The sequence below is a fragment of the Salvelinus alpinus genome, chromosome 6 (assembly GCF_045679555.1).
Source record: "Salvelinus alpinus chromosome 6, SLU_Salpinus.1, whole genome shotgun sequence".
Classification (NCBI taxonomy): Eukaryota; Metazoa; Chordata; class Actinopteri; order Salmoniformes; family Salmonidae; genus Salvelinus; species Salvelinus alpinus.
This window is the reverse complement of record NC_092091.1, coordinates 47,234,429-47,256,542: the sequence shown is the minus strand read 5'-3', so window position 1 is coordinate 47,256,542 and position 22,114 is coordinate 47,234,429. Positions and strand designations below refer to the sequence as shown.

At 41.6% G+C, this 22,114-nt stretch overlaps 1 protein-coding gene across 5 annotated transcripts in view; it reads right to left on the bottom strand.

Moving 5' to 3' along the window:
• LOC139578761 (DENN domain-containing protein 1B-like) overlaps nt 1-22,114 on the bottom strand; it is a 162,110-nt gene that overhangs the window by 85,429 nt on the left and 54,567 nt on the right. For 4 of the 5 annotated variants that reach the window (XM_071406748.1, XM_071406749.1, XM_071406750.1 and 1 more), the window contains 4 exons: nt 18,747-18,796; nt 17,514-17,633; nt 4,178-4,247; nt 23-103 (listed from right to left, as the gene is read on the bottom strand). In XM_071406748.1, coding sequence (XP_071262849.1) covers nt 23-103; nt 4,178-4,247; nt 17,514-17,633; nt 18,747-18,796 — 321 coding nt within the window. The remainder of the gene's footprint in view (nt 1-22; nt 104-4,177; nt 4,248-17,513; nt 17,634-18,746; nt 18,797-22,114) is intronic. The other variant, XM_071406751.1, reaches the window with a different exon arrangement.

Below are 22,114 nucleotides of genomic sequence, written 5' to 3'. Positions count from 1 at the left end.
CAAGTGGTCCCACTGTACTTACCACACTCAGGTTGACTGGGGTGAAGGGCTTTGGCACCGGCAGACTGTACAGTGAGTTCAGCATGTCATTCAGCTCATTCTCCTTAGAACACACCATAAATTACACTCAATAAGAATAATACAAATTATACAAATGTAAAATCATGTGTCATACATACATACACACACATACTTATATATACACACACACACACACACACATACATACACACACACACACACACACACACAGTACCAGTCAAAAGTTGACACACCTACTCATTCAAGTCTTTTTCTTTAATTTTACTATTTTCTACATTGTAGAATAATAGTGAGATCAAAACTATGAAATACCACATATGGAATCATGTAGTTACCAAAAAAGTCAATATATTATATTTTATATTTGAGATTCTTCAAAGTAGCCACCCTTTGCCTTGACAGCTTTGCACAGTATTGTCATTCTCTCAACCAGCTTCATGAGGTAGTCACCTGGAATATATTGTTAAAAGTTAATTTGTGGAATTTCTTTCCATCTTAATGCATTTGAGCCAATCAGTTGTGTTGTGACAAGGTAGGGGTGGTATACAGAAGATAGCCCTATTTGGTAAAAAACCAAGTCCATATTATGGTAAGAACAGCTTAAATAAGAAAAGAGAAACGGCAGTCCATCATTACATGAAGGTCATTCCACACGGAAAATTTCAAGAACTATGAAAGTTTCTTATGGTGCAGTTGCAAAAACCATCAAGCGCTATGAAAGGAAGGAAGACCCAGAGTTACCGCTGCTGCAGAGGACACGTTAATTAGAGTTACCAGCCTCAGAAATTGCAGTCAAAATAAATGTTTCACAGAGTTCAAGTAACATACACATATCAACGTTTATTTGTCACGTGCGCCGAATACAACAGATGTAGACCTGACAGTGAAATGCTTACCTACAGGCTCTAACCAATAGTGCAAAAAAGGTATTAGGTGAACAATAGGTAAGTAAAGAAATAAAACAACAGTAAAAAGACAGGTTATATACAGTAGAGAGGCTATAAAAGTAGCGAGGCTACATACAGACACCGGTTAGTCAGGCTGATTGAGGTAGTATGTACATGTAGATATGGTTAAAGTGACTCTGCATATATGAAAAACTGAGTTTCAACATCAACTGTTCAGAGGGGTTTGCGTAAAAAAGGCCTTCATGGTCGAATTGTTTCAAAGAAACCACTACTAAAGGACACCAATAAGAAGAAGTGACTTGCTTGGGCCAGGAAACACGAGCAATGGATATTAGACTGGTGGAAATGTGTCCTTTGGTCTGAGTCCAAATTTGCGATTTTTGGATCCAACCACCATGTCGTTGTGAGACGCAGAGTAGGTGAACGGATGATCTCTGTATGTGTGGTTCCCACCGTGCCTTGCTGTTGATACTGTCGTGATTCATTAAAAATCAAGGCACACTTAACCAGCATGGCTATCACAGCATTCTGCAGCGATACGCCCCATCCCATCTGGTTTGCGCTTAGTGGGACTATCATTTGTTTTTCAACAGGACAATGACCCTAAACAAACCTCCAGGCTGTGTAAGGGCTTTTTGACCAAGAAGGAGAGTGATGGAGTGCTGCATCAGATGACCCGGCCTCCACAATCACCCGACCTCAAACCAATTGAGATGGTTTGGGATGAGTTGGACCGCAGAGTGAAGGAAAAACAGCCAACAAGTGCTCAGCATGTGGGAACTCCTTCAAGACTGTTGGAAAAGCATTCATCATGAAGCTGATTGAGAGAATGCCAAGAGTGTGCAGAACTGTCATCAAGGCAATGGGTGGCTACCTTGAAGAATCTAAAATATATTTTGAAATACTTTCTTGGTTACTACATGATTCCCATATGTGTTATTTCCTAGTTGTGATGTCTTCACTATTATTCTACAATGTAGAAAATAATACAAATAATAAAAAAACACTGGAATGAGTAGGTGTGTCCAAACTTTTGACTGGTACTGTATATAACTTAACAACAAAACCAAAACACACAAAAATGTAATCGGATATTGTATGTCAACTCATGAGCGATTTGAAAAGGTGCTGAGGGTGTGGCTGGCAAGTAGCTGGGAGCAGGGCGCTGGAAGCGGACTGTGTGTTCCTCCGAGAGGCTAGACACATCCGTCTGACACACAGCGTTTAACGAGCGGCGAGGATGCGGAGGTTAAGAAAAAGAGGCAGAGCGATGTGTCCGGCCACAGCAGAGGACCGTTACCCAGCGCTGATTTAGGACCTACTGTACAAGGGCTGGGGTTCTGATGTGTAGTTACCCAGAAGTCTGTGCTCCATAGAGAGATCAGGCTGGCCACCAAACAGGCACCCGTCATCACACGTCTTTTCCTGGATGAACTCTCTGAATAATTTGTCTAGTTACTGTTATAATGATAAAGAGCACGGTATAATTGGAATAGAGGTTGCTAAGACATAATTACGTTGTCACTAAGACCGGTTACTAAGACAAAGAAAAAAGGTTCTTATTTCTGAAAAATATTTTGGCTTCAGAGAATTTCTGTCTCTTCTCAATGCCAGTTTTCGACGGTGGAGCTTTAACATTAGTGTGTATGCCTGCGCGTGACTATGTGTGTGAAACGGTGTGTGTGAGAGTGAGTGAGAGAGAGAGAGTGTGTGTGATAGACAGTGAGAGAGTGTGAGATTGAACAGCCTCCTGTCACGAGAGGCTGAATGCTCACACGCATGGTCAGTAACCGGGCTGAGCCTGAGGAAACACTTAATTTACCCCTGGCCCTAAACCCTCATCGCTACGGTCTCCCCTCGTCTGTCAACATCCCTCCATCGCCTTGCAACAGCAGGGTAAATATAAACCAAATCATGCACACCAACACTGCAGTCACCCAACATTTACACACACACATACCTCATCTATCTCTTACCGAATCCCTCCCCTCTTTCACTCTCTATCTCTCTCTGCTTCAGAGCAGAGATAAAGATGAACATAGAAATTTTCACACAAGCAAAGGACTTATTATTTTACAGAAAATAGCATTTACACTTGTACTCTACTTTTGTTTTACTGAAAATGACATCTGTCAAAGAAATCCATCCATAAATTAATTTACAGTACTATACTTCAGTTCAAATCAAATACAGTACTGTGTCTGTGAAATAAAGAGATTGACATTTTAGAAGGAATATAGAAGAGATTATTGTGTATCTATGAATATATAAAATATATTACAGAGTAATATATATACACATATATATATACACATATATATATATATATATACACACACACATACACATTATACAATAAATATATATGCATAAAAAATACATTCAAGATGCTAAAAGCAGGAGAGCAGGCTAATGACCGCCTGTGCTCTGATTGGTTGAAGTGTTGCGTGACATGCTCTGTTTCCTGTACCCCCTGAACCTGTGCCTGTGTGTGCGACCCTTCACCCCTCTCTCAGCATAGTAGCTTTGAGGAAGCAAAGCTACATGACAGCACACTGATGGTACTCCTTAGTCCCAGCTCCCAACCGCTCCCTTCCTCTCTCCGTCTCCCTCTCCCCCTGTTCGCTCTCCCTCCTTTCTCGCGCTCTGGTATAAACACTGCCTCATCAATTCCACTCTACGCTAGCTGCACATTTTTCCCATTTCTTTTATACATTCCCTGAACTTCTTTCCCTCTGTTACTGAAATAGTTTGGCAACGTGTGTGTGTGTGTGTGTGTGTATTCCTAAACTGTTTGTTGTTTTCCAGTAAATCATCAGGAGTTGACTTCTAGCTCTAAATCAGCGTTTGGTCTGTGAAATGTCAACATCGCTGCCTCAAAAAACTCAGAGCAAGCCAATGCCTGATTCTCTCTCCCCCAGCTCAGCCCCATTTACAAACAGACAGAACAATGCTAACAGCTTACAACAACATGGCTCTCACAACCAGCTACTGTACATACAACCTTAAACTGCTACTGTGTGCAAAACAAGATCATGCCCAACAGAAGCTGATGAAAAGTAGCGTACTAGTCCATTGTTGGTTGGTGACTTCTGCCACATGACGGGAACAAAATACATTTCTGGAAAGTTTTTGATTTCTTGTACCTCAATATCAGGTTTGTTAACCCTGAGTCTTATTAAATGTCCTAAAGGAGGTACTGTACAGAGATATGAAGGCCGTATTACCTGGTTTTTGGTTAGGTGATCTGCTAGTGTGTTCAGGAACTTGTAGTAGATCTCAAACCAGGGGAGATAACTGCAAGATAGAAAGAACACAAAATACACGTTTACAATCAATCCATAATTCTAATTAATATTCTACTATTTTGCTATATTTCACAATAAAAACACAAATATTTAAATTCAACTGTTGTATTCTTTTACAGACAAAGTAGGCTATGGACACAGCCATGTATAGCCCGCCTACTATGGTTAAAAGTAGATATATAGGTCTACAATATACTGTAAATACTGTCTAATACTATGTAATTACGACATTCTTCGTATTTTGGGCTATTTGCAGGGGAGGTAGAGAGGCAGGCTTTAGTCTAAAGGCGGTGGGTTGGGGAGGTAAAGACGGGAGGTAGAGACTGGCTTTAGTTTCTTCAACCCAACATGACTGGGCCAACGAAAGCTGTGGTAGAGGAGGACGAGGAGGGATGCCATGGTTTACAAGCATACCGATCCCAGATGCACAGCCCAGGCTCAGCCCAAGCCAACACACAGATGCACAGAAAGAAAAGCACTACCCACTGCCCCTTTTCACCTTCTTTCTCTCTCTTTCCCACCCCTTATTTACATTTTAAAATAGACATTCCTTCTGGTTTTTCCTTATCAAATTCATGTTAAATAAATAAATAAAATGAACAAAAAAAAAATATTATGCTGTAGTGTTTGTGTTATAGCTAATCACAAAATACACCCACCAGAAGCCAAATGCATCTGCAACACGGCTTTCTTTATACGGTTGACATATTCTTGGCGGAGTTAGTTGACTTCCTTTTGAGGTGGAATATGGCCAACATTTTGTTTTGGCTTGAAGGTTGCTCAGAAGAGAGAGAGAGCTCAGTGCATGTATAATGTTATGCAATCAAATAATACAAATGTGGTGAGGTATCGAAGTGAGGCATTGCATAATGACGTTGGATTATGTCCCGTTTATCATTCATCACTTAAAAAAAAAAAAAGATGCTTTATTAACTTTCATTAACTGAATGAAGGTGAAATATAAGAACAAAGAAATGAATGAATATTGTCAAAATGAAACTTACATTAAACAAAATGTGCGGGCATGCTGCATTAACAAAAGTCACTCGTTAAATTGAAATGGCTACCTGGCTGAAAGGGCTAACAAAAATTCACCACACAAAAAAATCACAATGAAACTTTAATGAAAATGTGTGTGAGAGACTTTTATTAGCCAGGGAAGTCCTGTAGAGGGAGACAGGGGGATACTGGGTAGTTCTCAGGGCATGGGTCACTGGCTGCTCTGCAGACTGGAATTAACGCACAACAAGAAAAAAACAATAAAGTCAACCTAATGCAAATGTTCATATCACTAAATCTGCAAGGGGGCCAATGACACGGCGGTTCCCAGGCAAGTGCAGCCAAGCACACCAATCAGAGGGCCTGAGTGACCATTAACCTGAAACAATCAGCTTCTTAACATGTCAATATTTTGACGTCCGCATGAACAGCTCACCGTAATCAGGTCACACTCTGCAAACCCAAATGTAACATGCATGTGTGAACTATAAAATTCACATGCTGGCTGGACATTAAAAATAAATAGGCAGTGGATATTTCTATGGGATCTAGGCAGGGATGGGATCTAGGCAGGGATGGGCAAAAATTACAATGACTAAATACCCTATAGATCAATGTATCAAAATAAACTATAAAACACTTGAAATGTTTTTAATTCAAATACATGTATTTTGTATTTTAAAATACAGAAATACATTAGCAAGTAGATGGCCCAAACAGCAACAACATTCTCAGTAAAGGTTAAAGAAACTTTTTACTTGCTATGACTGTGATATGTTGTTCTTTATCTACCTTAGTTGAATTCACTGACTGTAAGTCACTCTGGATAAGAGTGTCTGCTAAATGACCAAAATGAACTGCAAAGCACACTGGTTATTGTTATTGGCCTTGTTTCGAGGTCATGTCTAGATGGGATACAGCTTAACCTCATTCTCCTAACCTGCTACCCTAATTATCTTAACCTGCTGCGTAAGTTCTCCGAAACAAAAAAGTATATTTTGACAAAACCTGTATCTCTTCTAGACAAAACCTTGTTTCGGGCCGGAGATCATTAGAATAATACTCAGCATGCTCCATTTTTGTAAACACGTTTATATTTAGTTCATTTAGCAGTGCCATCAGACTTCTGATACCAATGCAGGGTGAAGGTGGGAAACAAAATGGTAAACCACTATTAAAAAAAATGGTATAGAAAAGTATTTTGGTAGTTCAGCTCAGTGTAATCCAAATGCCAAAATACTTAGAAGTAATTCAGATACATATAACAGAAACACTGCCCATCTCATTGTAGATGTGTTGAAGTTTATTTTCAACATTAAAAGGGGGAAAAAAATCAATACAACAAAATTAATCCATACATTTTCAAAAAATTCTGAACAGGTCATTGAAACAAAGACCAGTCATTATCAGTCTCATCAGGTCCTTTGTTTACAAAGCCAGGCTGGACACTAATCCTTCACATATCTCTCTCCTCTCTCTCTGTCCAGTCTGGCCTCACACACCGATTGGTGCATGTTTTCGTATAAAACTGATTATTATTTCTGAGCTATTTCCTGTGGTACAGTATGTGTTTCTTTTTTCTTAAATGAAGCGATTTAAGAAATCACTGCTCCTCTCCTCAGTTAGCAGCTTAGGTCTGTTTGTGATTCCTAAATCCCCAGATAGAGAGACATCCATCAATGTGTGTGGAGGCCCGGCTATCTCTCCAGTTGTTTTAAAACACACACATCACTCAAAGTACTGGATACTCCCGAGTAAACCAGTTAAATCTATGGCCAACTCACAAACCCTCCAACTGTATCTCCTACCACAACACAACCCCTCAGACTGTATCCCCTACAGCAGTGTTTCCAAAACTCTGTTTTTTCCCTCTAGCACTACACAGCTGATTCAAATAACCAACTCATCATCATCAAGCTTAGATTATTTGAATCAGCTGTGTAGTGCTAGGGCAAAAACCAAAACGTGCACCCAGGGGGGGGGGCAGGACCTGCCATACAGTGATGGGGAGTAGTAAACAACATATAGTTCAACTAGTAATTTAATTACATTTTGATGAGCTTGGTGGTAGTTGAACTAAATTCATATCTTTGTAGTGTTTTCAGTTAATAACATTTTTTGCCATGTACTGGTCTAGCTAACTACAGGAACTACACGCTACTTTTTGACTAAAATAAATATGGGTAAAGAACGCATGAATTTCCTTTCTTTTTCGGCATCAGACCTGCCCAATTACCACTTCAAACATTCTGTCAACATCTGACTCCAATGTTCTTGCAATTTAAGATTTATAAATGATACTTTTTCACAAAGTATACTGAATAAAAATAAACGCAACATGCAACAATTTCAAATATTTCACAGAGTTACAGTTTATATAAGGAAATGAGTCAATTGGAATAAATAAATTAGGCCCTAATCTATGGATTTCACATGACTGGGAATAGAGACATGCATCTGTTGGTCACAGAAACCTTAAAAAAGGTAGGGGCGTGGATAAGTCAGTATCTGGTGTGACCACCATTTGCCCCATGCAGTGTAACACATCTCCTTCGCATAGAGTTGATCAGGCTGTTGATTGTGGCCTGTGGAATGTTGTCCCACTCCTCTTCAATGGTTGTGCGAAGATGCTGGATATTGGCGGGAACTGCAACATGCTGTCATCCACATCAATCCAGAGCATTACAAACATGCTCAATGGGTTTGTGACATATCTGGTGAGAATGCAGGCCATGGAAGAACTTGAAAATTTTCAGCTTCCAGGAATTGTGTACAGATCCTTGCGACATGGGGCCATGCATTATCATGCTGAAACATGAGGTGATGGAAATGGATGAATGGCATGACAATGGGCCTTAAGATCTCGTGACGGTATCTCTGTGCATTCAAATTGCCATTAATAAATGCAATTGTGTTTGTTGTCCGTAGCTTATGCCTGACCATACCATAACCCCACCGCCACCATGGGGCACTCTGTTCACAACATTGACATCAGCAAAACGCTCGCCCACCATACACATGGTCTTCACACGACACCATACACATGGTCTGTGGTTGTCAGGCCAGTTGGACATACTGCCAAATTCTCTAAAACAACGTTGGAGGGGGCTTATGGTAGATAAATAAACTTTCAATTCTCTGGCAACAGCTCTGGTGAACATTCCTTTAGTCAGCATTCCATTGTGCACTCCTTCAAAACTTGAGACATCTGTGGCATTGTGTTGTGTGACAAAACTGCACATTTTAGATAGTGGCCTTGTATTGTCCCCAGCACCTGTGTAATGATCATGCTGTTTAATCAGCTTCTTGATATGCCACACCTGTCAGGTGGATGGATTATCTTGGCAAAGGAGAAATGCTCACTAACTTGGACGTAAACAAATTTGTGCCCAAAAATGTAGAAATCATATTTTTGTGGGTGTGGAAAATTTCAGGGATCTTTTATTCAGCTCATGAAACATGGAACCAACACTTTACATGTTAAGTTTATATTTTTGTTGAGTGTAGTTTGGATGACGTTAACTAAAGTTACTTTGAAAAAGTAGTTAAGTAAACTATATGTTTACGGGTAGCTTTATTGCAGTTTAACTTCTTCCAGTGTGAAGTAATTGGTAGCTTGGTAAACTATATTTTCATAGTAGCTTCCCCAACACGGATCCCCTACCACAAAACAACCCGACTGTATCCTCTACACACAACACAACCCCGCAGACTATATCCCCTAACACAACCCCGTCGACGGTATTTCCTGACGACTAATCCTGAATTTAATTTAGTTGCTTGATCAAATACCTCCATGCATCAATCTGAACCTGCTAATCCTATAAGTTTTGTGTGTGCTGACATCAAAATAAAGTGATTCATGTTTCGTGTAGGCTGGCACTGGACAAACCCATAGTTTTCTGGGAGCAATCAGAATGGTTTGAATGTGTTCGCATTGAAGAAGTTGATGGGGAGGAAGCAAATCCTCAAATCCAGAAATGTTAGTGGGCGAGACGCTTGGCCGAAACGATGTGGATTGGTAGCCAGGCAACAGACTGTATCCCCTAACACAACACAACCCCTTAGAGACTCTCCCATCTACACATAGATGGGCAGAACAGAAGATATAGGCTAGATGTGGTCAAATCCTTTTCGTTATGTCTTAATTCTTAAGACTTATATTCTCTAAAAGCTCAAATAAATGAACTGGTGTTTTTGTAAGGACGTAAATTATGTAATTACCCATAAAAACAATTAGAAGAGAGAGAAGAGAGTTTTTTTTTCCTGGTGTAGGGATATTACCAGAATAAACCAACTGCAATATCTCAATCCAAATAAATACCTACATATCTTTGGGTAGGTTAGGTTTTCATGTGATAAGTAAACTACACCTGTTGGGTGTTAAGCGCGGCACTGTTATTCATATTCCCTGGATGGGTCTTAAATCTCCCTTCACACCCACGGCCCTTAGCGAAAGTCAACTTGCACCTTGTAGCCAGCTCACTGGAAGATTTGATTACACCTTTACTTTCCCGGGTCAGAGGTTAAGTACAGGGAAGGAAATGTTCTCCGGCGTCTCGCTAAGTGACCACTAACTGAAGCGCCGACGCCCCTAAAAAGGGAACCCAGGTCTCACCCGCCAAATAAAATCAAGGAAAACACCTTTTTTCATCTGAGACCCCTCTCACATTGCCACGGGTGATTTCTCCCTAAATATAAGAGAATGACCAAAAGAGAAAAGGAGGATGAAGAGGATGAGGGGGAAGGAAGGAAGGAAGAAAGAAAGAAAGAGTACAATCTGCCTCTTTGAAGAGGTTTTGGCCTGAAGGTAGCGTGCCCCTTTCAGCCTAGGCTTTAGCCGCAGCACAACAAAGGCCTGGCCACATAAAACTGTCCTACTCATTAAGCCACTTCCTTGTGTAAGCATAGGTGACAATTCTATACTCCAAGCACTTCAACAATCACAGGGACGTAAACTGTTTTACTTACCTTTGTTTTATATCCGGGGAACAGACACATTAAATAAAAGGTAGCTAGCTAGAAGCCTCCTCGCAGGGACGTCGTTGGGCGTGTAATGTTTTATCTATAGTGCCTTCAGAAAGTATTCATACCCCTTGACCTTTTCCACATTTTGTTGCGTTACAAAGTGGGATTAAAATAGATTGAATTGTAATTTTTTGGTCAACAATCTACACAAAATACGCCCATAATGAAATAGCAAAAACAGGTTTTGTAGAAATTTTTGAAAATGTATTACAAACAAAAAAGTTAAATATCGCATTTACATAACTATTCAGACCCTTTATTCAGTACTTTGATGAAGCACCTTTGGCAGTGATTCCAGCCCTGAATATCTTCTTGGGTATGACGCACAAGCTTGGCACACCTGTATTTGGGGAGTTTCTCCCATTCTTCTCTGCAGATCCTCTCAAGCTCTCAGGTTGGATAGGGAGCATTGCTGCACAGCTATTTTCAGGTCTCTCCAGAGATGTTCGATTGGGTTCAAGTTCGGGCTCTGGCTGGGCCACTCAAGAACATTCAGAGACTTGTCCCGAAGCCACTCCTGCGTTGTCTTGGCTGTGTGCTTAGGGTCGTTGTCCTGTTGGAAGGTGAACCTTCGCCCCAGTCTGAGGTACTGAGGGCTCTGGAACAGGTTTTCATCAAGGATCTCTCCGTACTTTGCTCCGTTCATCTTTCCCTCGATCCTGACTAGTCTCCCAGTCCCTGCCACTGAAAAACATCCCCACAGCATGATGCTGCCACCACCATGCTTCACCGCAGGCATGGTGCCAGGTTTCATCAGACCAGAGAATCTTGTTTCTCATGGTCTGAGAGTCTTTAGATGCCTTTTGCAAACTCCAATTGGGCTGTCATGTGCCTTTTACTGAGGAGTGGATTCCGTCTGGCCACCCTACCATAAAGGCCTGATTGGTGGAGTGCTGCAGAGATGGTTGTCCTTCTGGAAGGTTCTCCCATCTCAACAAAGTAAATCTGCGGCTCTGTCAGAGTGATCATCGCGTTCTTGTACACCTCCCCGACCAAGGACCTTCTCCCCCGATTTCTCAGTTTGGCCGGGTGGCCAGCTCTAGGAAGAGTATTGGTAGTTAAAACTTCTTCCATTTAAGAATGATGGAGGCCACTGTGTTCTTGGGGACCTTCAATGCTGCAGACATTTTTTGGTACCCTTCCCCAGATCTGTGCCTAGACACAATCCTGTCTCGAAGCTCTACGGACAATTCCTTCGACCTCAGGGCATGGTTTTTGCTCTGACATGCACGGTCAACTGTGGGACCTTATATAGACAGGTGTGTGCCTTTCCAAATCGTGTCCAATCAATTGAATTTACCACAGGTGGACACCAATCAAGTTGTAGAAACATCTCAAGGATGATCAATAGAAACAGGATGCACCTGAGCTTAATTTCGAGACTCGTAGCAAAGGATCTGAATACTTATGTAAATAAGGTTTTTCTGTTTTAAATGTTTAATACATTAGCAAAACTTTCTAAAACCCTGTTTTGTTTGTCATTATGGGGTACTGTGTGTAGATTGTTGAGGAAATGTAACGTAATAAATAAGGCTGTAACGTAACAAAATGTGGGGAAAAATCAAAGGGTCTGAATACTTTCTGAATACACTGTATATATACAGTTGAAGTTGGAAGTTTACATACACCTTAGACATTTAATCTCAGTTTTTCACAATATCTGACAATTAATTCTAGTAAAAATTCCCTGTCTTAGGTAGGTTAGGATCAACCCCTTTATTTTAAGAATATGAAATGTCAGAAAAATAGTAGAAAGAATTATTTATTATTTATTTCAGCTTTTATTTCTTTCATCACATTCCCAGTGGGTCAGAAGTTTACATACACTCAATTAGTATTTGGTAGCATTGTCTTTAAATTGTTTAACTTGGGTCAAACTTTCCGGTTGTAGCCTTCCACAAGCTTCCCACAATAAGTTGGGTGAATTTTGGCCCATTCCTCCTGACAGAGCTGGTGTAACTGAGTCAGGTTTGTAGGCCTCCTTGCTTGCACACGCTTTTTCAGTTCTGCCCACAAATTTTCTATAGGATTGAGGTCAGGGCTTTGTGATGGCCACTCCAATAGCTTGACTTTGTTGTCCTTAAGCTATTCTGCCACAACTTTGGAATGCTTGGGGTCATTTACCATTTGGAAGACCCATTTGTGACCAAGCTTTAACTTCCTGACTGATGTCTTGAGATGTTGCTTCAATATATCAACATAATTTTCCTCCTCATGACGCCATCTATTTTGTGAAGTGCACAAGTAACTCCTGCAGCAAAGCACCCCCACAACATGATGCTGCCACCCCTGTGCTTCAAGGTTGGAATGGTGTTCTTCGGCTTGCAAGCCTCCCCCTTTTTCCTCCAAACATAACGATGGTCATTATGGCCAAACAGTTCTATTTTTGTTTCATCAGACCAGAGGACGTTTCTCCAAAAAGTACAATCTTTGTCCCCATATGCAGTTGCAAACCGTAGTCTGGCTTTTTTATTTACATTTAACATTTAAGTCATTTAGCAGACGCTCTTATCCAGAGCGACTTACAAATTTTATGGCGGTTTTGGAGCAGTGACTTCTTCCTTGCTGAGCGGCCTTTCAGGTTATGTCGATATAGGACTTGTTTTACTGTGGATATAGATACTTTTGTACCTGTTTCCTCCAGCATCTTCACAGGGTTCTTTGCTGCTGTTCTGGGATTGATTTGCACTTTTCGCACCAAAGTACGTTCATCTCTAGGAGACAGAACGTGTCTCCTTCCTGAGCGGCATGACGGCTGCGTGGTACCATGGTGTTTATACTTTCGTACTATTGTTTGTACAGATGACGTGGTACCTTCAGGCGTTTGGAAATTGCTCCCAAGGATGAACCAGACTTGTGGAGGTCTACAATTTTATTTCTGAGGTCTTGGCTGATTTCTTTTGATTTTCCCATGATGCCAAGCAGAGGCACTGAGTTTCAAGGTAGGCCCTCAAATACATCCACAGGTACACATCCAATTGACTCAAATGATGTCAATTAACCTATCAGAAGCTTCTAAAGCCATGACAATTTTCTGGAATTTTCCAAGCTGTTTAAAAGGCACAGTCAACTTAGTGTACTTAAACTTCTAACCCACTGGAATTGTGGCAGTGAATTATAAGTGAAATAATCTGACTGTAAACAATTGTTGGAAAAATGACTTGTGTCATGCACAAAGTAGATGTCCTCACCGACTTGCCAAAACTATAGTTTGTTAACAGGAAATTTGTGGAGTAGTTGAAAAACAAGTTTTTTTTTTGTTTGTATTTTTCACCCCTTTTTTCTCCCCAATTTTGTGGTATCCAATTGGTAGTAGTTACATTCTTGTCTTGTTGCTGCAACTCCCGTACGGACTTGGGAGAGGCGAAGGTCGAGAGCCACAACCCAACCAAGCCGCACTGCTTCTTGATACGATGCCCATCCAACCCGGAAGCCAGCCGCACCAATGTGTCGGAGGAAACACCGTACACCTGGCGACCGTGTCAGTGTGCACTGCGCCCGGCCCGCCACAAGAGTCGCTAGTGCGCGATGAGACAAGGATTTCCCTGCCGGCCAAACCCTCCCTATCCCGGACGACGCTGGGCCAATTGTGCGCCGCTCCATGGGCCTCCCGGTCGCGGTGTGTGTGTGTGTGCGTGTGCGTGTGTAATATATATATAAAGATAAAACACTCATACACTAATATATCTTGATTAGGTAAGTCAATCACCACCTTCCGGAAACACCTGAAACACCACCTCTTCAAGGAATACTTAGGATAGGATAAAGTAATCCTTCTAACCCCCCCCACCCCCCCTTAAAAGAGTTAGATGCACTATTGTAAAGTGGTTGTTCCACTGGATATCATAAGGTGAATGCACCAACTTGTAAGTCGCTCTGGATAAGAGCGTCTGCTAAATGACTTAAATGTAAATGTAAGTATTCAACGCACTAAGTCAATACATGTTAGAATCATCTTTGGCAGTGATGTCTTTCTGGGTAAGTCTCTAAGAGCTTTGCACACCTGGATTGTACAATATTTGCACTTTTTTTTTATTCTTCAAGCTCTGTTAAGTTGGTTGTTGATCATTGTTGTAAAGCCATGTCCAAGTCTTGCCATAGGCCACTCAGGATCATTCAATGTCATCTTGGTAAGAAACTGCAGCGCATATTTGGCCTTGTGTTTTAGGTTATTGTCCTGCTGAAAGGTGAATTTGTCTTGCAATGTCTGTTGGAAAGAAGACTAACCCAGGTTTTCCTCTAGGATGTTGCCTGTACTTAGCTCTATTCCGTTTCTTTTTATCTAAAAAAAAAACTCCCTAGTCCTTGCCGGTGACAAGTATGACATGATGTAGCCACCACCATGATTGAAAATATGAAGAGTGGTACTCAGTGATCTGTTTGTTGTGTTGGATTTTCCCAAACCTAACACTTTGTATTCAGGACAAAGTTAATTTCTTTGCCACGTTTTTTGCAGTTTTACTTTCATGCCTTAATGTAAACAGGATGCATGTTTTGGAATATTTTAATTCTGTGCAGGTTTCCGTCTTTTCACTCTATCAATAAGGTTAGTATTGTGGAGTAAATACAATCTTGTTGATCCATCCTCAGTTTAATTGCTGTGATAGGAGAGAACTATGTAACTGTTTTGAAGTCACCATTGTCCTCATGGTGAAATCCCCGAAATCTTCCTCTCCAGCAACTCAGTTAGGAAGGACATCTGTATCTTTGTAGCGACTGGGTGTATTGATACACCATCCAAAGTGTAATTAATAACTTTACCATGCTCAAAGGGATATTCAATGTCTGCTTTTTAGTTTTTTCCCCCCATCTACCAATAGGTGCCCTTTCTTTGCGAGGCATTGGAAAACCTCCCGAGTCTTTGTGGTTGAATCTGTGTTTGAAATTCACTGTTAGACTGACAGACCTTACAGATAATTTTGTGTGTGGTGTAAAGAGATGAGGTAGCCAATAAAAAATCATGTTAAACACTATTATTGCACTCAGAGTTAGTCTTTGCAACTTATTATGTGACTTTATAAGTAAATGTTTAATTTGAATACTTATCGAGGCATTTCAGCTTTTCATTTTTAATTCCGTTGTAAAAATTTAGAGAAATATAATTTCACCTTGACATTATGGGGTATTCTGTGTAGGCCAACGACAAAACAAATCTCAATTTATACAATTTTTAACGCAGGCTGTAACAAAATATTTTTTAAAGTCAAGGGGTGTGAATACTTTGTGAAGGCAATGTCTCTTTCTCATTTGATCACTACATACTGTAGATTTAAAAGGATTATTCAATATGATCACAACTTGGATTGCTTATCTAAGAATTCCCAACTTCTTTCCATTTCTGCATTTCTCAATTAAAGCAAACTGGGCCAATTTTTCTTCTTCATCCTACTTTGTATTACTAATATGTAAAAAAATATATATATATATATAAGAAAACGGAAAAACAAAGGTTAAAAATAAATAAACTTGGAATCAAATCTGCCATCTCTGTCGTTGATGCAAACATTCTATTTGTACATATTTCGCACATCTAAACCATGGGATATCTAAAATATGCATGTCTTTGTAATCATGATTAAAAATATTTTCACTAATCTTTTTCCCCACACAGTGGGTCTATTTACGAGGCAAAAAAAGCAGACAGCAAAAACAAACTGAAGTCTTTAAAACACACTCACAGAATATTTTTTTTTCTTCTATACATTTCTTATTATGAATGAAGCAAGCCATGCAAACTGTTCAGAATGCATAATGAATTTTATACATCATATGTCAAATGAATTAGCATGTGGGACTCAGAGAGGGGGACAGGGGAGTCTCTGCTAATTGGCAGCGAGGCTTCATGCATAATTATGGGCAAAGCGGCTTCCTTCGCCGTGCTTCTGTGCCTGTAGCCGAATAACGAGGAGAAAGACAAAAAAGAAAAAGGAAAACAAAGGGCATGGTGGTGGCTGGCCGGGATGGGCGGGTGTGTGTGGAGGGGGGGTGGAGGGCGGAGGTGGGGGGCAGCTCATCTCGACAGCAGCTCATCAAGAACAAGATAAACCCTGCGGCTGCCAGTCAATATCCACACAACACACACTACCTCACGACACTTAGGCAATTACTGCATTTAGTTTAGCATATGAGAAATTCATATTTTTTTTTCCTCGATAATCTTTTTTCATTATTGTTTTTGGACTGTGCAAATTCCCATTACTTCTGTGGTTTGTTCAACTATATTGTTTTAATAATGAAATGTTTGTTATTTAAATTGTTAATATAAAATATAAAAGTTTCTAAGGCCCTATTAAATAATTTTTTACTGAAATGTCTTTCTGTGCATTAATAATAAAAGATGACATCATATTAGAGATAAATCCAGGCTGCTAAACGATATCTCGAGAGGGAGTTGAAATTACAATTTACGATTAAAATAATTCTTCATAGTTGTCATTGTAAATGATAGGTTGTTCCTAATTGACTCCGGGTTAAATAAATTAACTAAATTAATAACATTATAGGGACCAAACTAATATAGAATTCAGGAGTTTATAATTTTTCTGTAACTGGCATTAAGAAATTGAAGAGGGTAACACTCTGATTCATACTGCTTCCAAAGAGAACCCAACTCTCTCTACAATCAATTAAGAAATATAATCTGCATATGACTGACGTGAGAACATTACAAACAGTTTGTATTTATGAATAAGTAACATGTCAATAATATAGATGTCTTTCCTAATGAAAAAGGTAATTGTGACAAAATCATTTTCAGAAATAAAAAAACATGAATGACTAACTGATTGATGCAATCGGTCAATAGATAAAGCAGGGCTATTCAACTCTTACCCTACGAGGTCCGGAGCCTGCTGATTTTCTGTTCTACCTGATAATTAATTGCACACACCTGGTGTCCCAGGTCTAAAATCAGTCACAGATTAGAGGGGAACAATGAAAAAACACAGTGGAACTGGCTTCGAGGTCCAGAGTTGAGTTTGAGGGTGCTAAAGAATAAGCTTCCTTACTATTTGTAAGTCGCTCGAGATCAAAGTCTACTAAATATGTGTGTGTGTGTGTGTGTGTGTGTGTGTGTGTGTGTGTGTGTGTGCGTGTGTGTGTGCGTGTGTGTGTGCGTGTGTGAGAGCGTGTGTGAGTGTGCGTGTGTGAGCATGTGTGTGTGTGTGTGTGTGTGTGTGTGTGTGTGTGTGTGTGAGAGAGCGTGTGTGCGTGTGTGAGCGTGTCGTACCTGAGCAGACAGATGCAGACACGGCAGCCGGAAGTGAGTCTGCAGAAGCCAAACCTCTGCTTGCTCTCGATGTCCGTCAGCACAAAGGTAAAGTTCTGGCCCACCTGACTCTGGGAAACCCTGGGAACAGTCACCACACAAACACACACACGTACGGTAGAGAGAGAACACACCGTTAACACACGACCAATTACCTCAAGAAATACAGTATTACCACACACTCACCTACGGAACAGAAATAACACATCATTACTTCACAAGCACACATGGGACATTTATCAAGACTTTCAGTCCAGGGAATCATGACAATCAGATCAGTGAAAGTAATGCAATGGTCTCAGTTAAATAGAAAATGAGAAACTCCTTATTACCACATTATCACAGCAGAGGACAGCAATGACAAACGTATTATAACATTATAAAGATACAGTATTTTTTTTAAATGGGAAAAGTAACTACTCCCCCCAACGCTAAGTCGAAGTCGCTCAACCTCACCTCTAAACTTTTTCGATATGATTCTGGCTACAGTCCCTGACTGTTGAGTGTGTGTGAGTTGGGCATGTGCGTTTCTTATGAAGTTTCATCACTAGATGGCAGCAGTAAAGCTCGTGTGGAGAACAGCACAGCTCAGGATATCCCAACCCCCACCCCCCTACCTCCTAACTATACAATGGCACTTTTCCAATGTCATTTTCCAGGCTACAAAATAAGAGCAGAATCCTCTACAGAGGGCTGCTTTTCAAATCAGACTGGTACCAAATCTAGAGATTTAGTTATTCAATCAAAGATAAACACATGATACAAGCGAGACATACACATACATGCAGACAGACACAAATGCATACAAAAGCACACACGGGTACACACACACACAAAATAGCACACCCACACCGTGGTGGGAGTGAGATCAAATGGCTTGGCATGGGTTGGGCAGGGAGCAGGGAGCAGACTGGCTTGGTGTTTAGGAGACTAAGAGAGGCTTTTGGCTTCAACTACACCACCAGCTGTTAACAACAGACTCCACACGCCATCGCTCCACAGCATACACACACAGCTCTCCTGTTACTAAAACATATTAGTGTGTGTGTGTGTGTGTGTGTGTGTGTGTGTGTGTGTGTGTGTGTGTGTGTGTGTGTGTGTGTGTGTGTGTGTGTGTGTGTGTGTCACTGTGTTGGTAGGGTAGAGTACAGGACTATTAACAGGGGAGCAGGGGGAAGGAATCCTATTCCTTACCTCTCCACATCGAAGGGGAAGCAGAACTTGGGTATCGTCTGGAGAAACTCCTGAGAAGCAGAATAACACAACCACTGATTAGACAACACTAACATAACATAAACAACACAAACAACAAACCAACAGTCACACTTCAGTAACAAGCCAGTATAGATGTTTTATATAATGCTCTTATAATGTTACTTATACATGTTTAAAAACTATGAAATACTCAATGCATTAATAGTAAGAACGCTACATATATAACCTGTATTATTAATACATTTGTGTATTTTTGTGTTCATACACAACCCTGTAAGTTTAGCCTAATCAAATATATTTCATCAATAAAATTACTTGTTGAACAAAGACTAATCCAAAGTCTGATAGTGAGCTCATTAAAATCATCTCATTAAATAATTCAATTAGGCTAAATAACCTAAATACAACAGAAACAACTTCATCCCCAGAGCTGATAAGTGTTTCAGTTGAGAGAATCAGGGAAAAGGTTTTCCTTTCTATAGGTCCAGACCCATAGCTTAAATAATTAGCTACGATTACTTACAGCACATCGATTATCAGGGGTGATGGCGGTGAAAGAGGGAGGGAGGCCGGGAGGGATGGAAGGAGTTAGGGAGGGAGGCAGAGATAGAGGGATGGAGGAGAGAAGAGAGAAAGACCTATAGGTGGTGGCAGATTGCTGTGACAATAGGCTAAGCAGCTCTGGGGGTACGGAACGGGCAGGGGAGAGGAGGGGGGTGTAGAGCCTTAAGGGCTTTATCTCCCAACACCTCCCCTGTGGGGGTGGGGGGGGGGGGGTAATTGGGGGACTGGAGCAGAGCAGAGCAGAGCACCATATGGGTTAGCTGAGCCAGCCACCACTTCTGTCTGTCTGACTGAGGTTGGTCCTGGGTCTGTGTGTCTGTCTGGCACAGCAGCCTAGCCATGGGGAACAACCACTGATCCCCCCGATCACTAGACAAAGCTGCCTGCCACCATAACCACAGGCAACAAGGAACAGAGATATGAGGGTGGGGGTAGTGTGTGTGTGTGTGTGTGTGTGTGTGTGTGTGTGTGTGTGTGTGTGTGTGTGTGTGTGTGTGTGTGTGTGTGTGTGTGTGTGTGTGTGTGTGTGTGTGTGTGTGTGTGTGTGTCTTGCGTATCAGTGTGTAGGAAGGCTGTGTGGCTATAAAACTGTCACACACGTCTGAGCCGCCACCGCCGTATGGACTTACTACTATTATTAACCGCCATGTAGGAACACCAATATGTTTCGGAGAGCCTAGCTTAGTGTTGTACATATGGCACACAGACACACACATACTCTATCTCTCTTCAAATAAAAACGTATGGGTTGCCGGATTCCGTAACGGCCATAGCCCCGCCCACATGTGTTGACAGGAAAAGTGACAGTCCCTGAGCCATGGAGACCGACAAGATCACAGATACAACAAAAGTGTGTGTGTGTGTGTGTGTGTGTGTGTTGTAGGCATATATACAGAAAAACAGATGGCCATCTCTCTCAATGTACACAACATTCCAACACCAACATTCTTCCCTTCCGGAAGGCACACAAATGACAAGAATCTCTCTCTCCCTTCCTTCTCCAACAAGCATCTCTCTCGCTCTCTGTCTCCCTCTCTTTCCTCTCCAACACCCCCCCCCCCCCTGCCTTCCTCCTCCATTCCTCCAGGTGATGTGTGGGACCTCCAGTATACCAGGGGGATCCAAGACTGGGGGGGGAACCAATGTTGCCACTGTTGTTGTTGTTATTCTGTTGTACACTATTTCCTCTCCCCTCCTCCCCCTTGCTAACCGTTTTCCCAAGACAAAAGAATATAAAGCAGCTAATACATTTGTAGCTCTGAAGGCATGCGTGCGTGCGTGCGTGTGTGTGTGTGCGTGTGTAGAGGCTGCATTATTTATCGGAGGTAGAGACAGGGGTATCACTCAGTGAGACAGTACACTCTGCTCCCCTGGCGGAGGTCTGGCATCACAGCTAACTACAGCACATTACAGGGCCTGCCTCTGTTTCTGCCTATGCATAGCCTTTACATCCCTTCCCAACATAGCAACAGCAGGCAGGTCTTCCCTTCCACACTGGCCTGTCTCTGCCTCAGCCTGTTCTTCCCCATGGTGTTAACATGGAGCACACTTTGTTCCGTTGTCTATGGACCACCAATGGATGGATCACCAATGGGTGATCTGAGGGCAACAGCTCCAACAGCTCTCTGAGGGCAGATCCTTCTAAACAGGCTGGGGCTGATAGCCCCATAAACCCAGCTCAGTGTTGGGAGAGGGAACTCACTGTGTACTGTGGAGTGGACCACTGTTTATAATATTTAGCATTTTAGTAATTTAGCAGACGCTCTTATCCAGAGTGACTTCCAATTAGTGTGTTCATCTTAAGATAGTTATGTGAGTCAACAACACATCACAATCGTGTCAAGTACAGGGCTGTATTGGAGCGGATCGCGAGCTTCGGGTTCCTCTGTGTCCACGTCACTAAGGAACTATCATGGTCCAAACACACCAACACAGTCGTAAAAATGGCATGACAACGCCTCTTCCCCTCACTAATCACGGAATATGTTCCGGGATTCATCCGATGGCATTGAGGAGTATACTACATCGTCCCCACAATGATCGTACGTACATATTCCAACAAGAAGCCATGGATGACAGGCAACATCCACACTGAGCTAAAGGCTAGAGCGGTCGCTTTCAAGGAGCGAGACACTAATCCAGACACGTATAAGAAATCATACTGTGCCCTGGGATGAACGATCAAACAGGCAAAGCGTAAATACAGGACTAAGTTTGAATCCTACTACACTGATGCTCATTGGATGTGCCAGGGCTTGCAAACTACTACATATTACAAAGGGAAGCCCAGCCACGAGCTGCCCAGTGATACGAGTCTACCAGAAGGGCTAAATAACTTCTATGTGCGTTTCGAGGTAAGCAATACTGAAGCATGCATGAGAGCACCAGATGTTCCGGACGACTGTGTTATCATGCTCTCCGTAGCCAATGTAAGTAACACCTTGAAACAGGTCAACATTCACAAGGCCAGATTAACAGGACGTGTACTCAGAGCATAAGCTGACAAGTGTCTTCACTGACATATTCAACCTGTCCCTGACCGAGTCTGTAATACCTACATGTTTCAAGCAGACCACCATAGTCCCTGTGCCCAAGAGTGCCAAGTTAACCTGCTTAAATGACTACCGACTTGTAGCACTCACGTCTGTAGGTATTAAGTGCTTGACAACAGCTCAGCGTTCAACACCATAGTGCCCTCAAAGCTCATCACTAAGCTCAGGACCCTAGGACTAAACACCTTCACATCGACGTAGGCAAGCACCAGGGTCTTGAAGATGATGCAA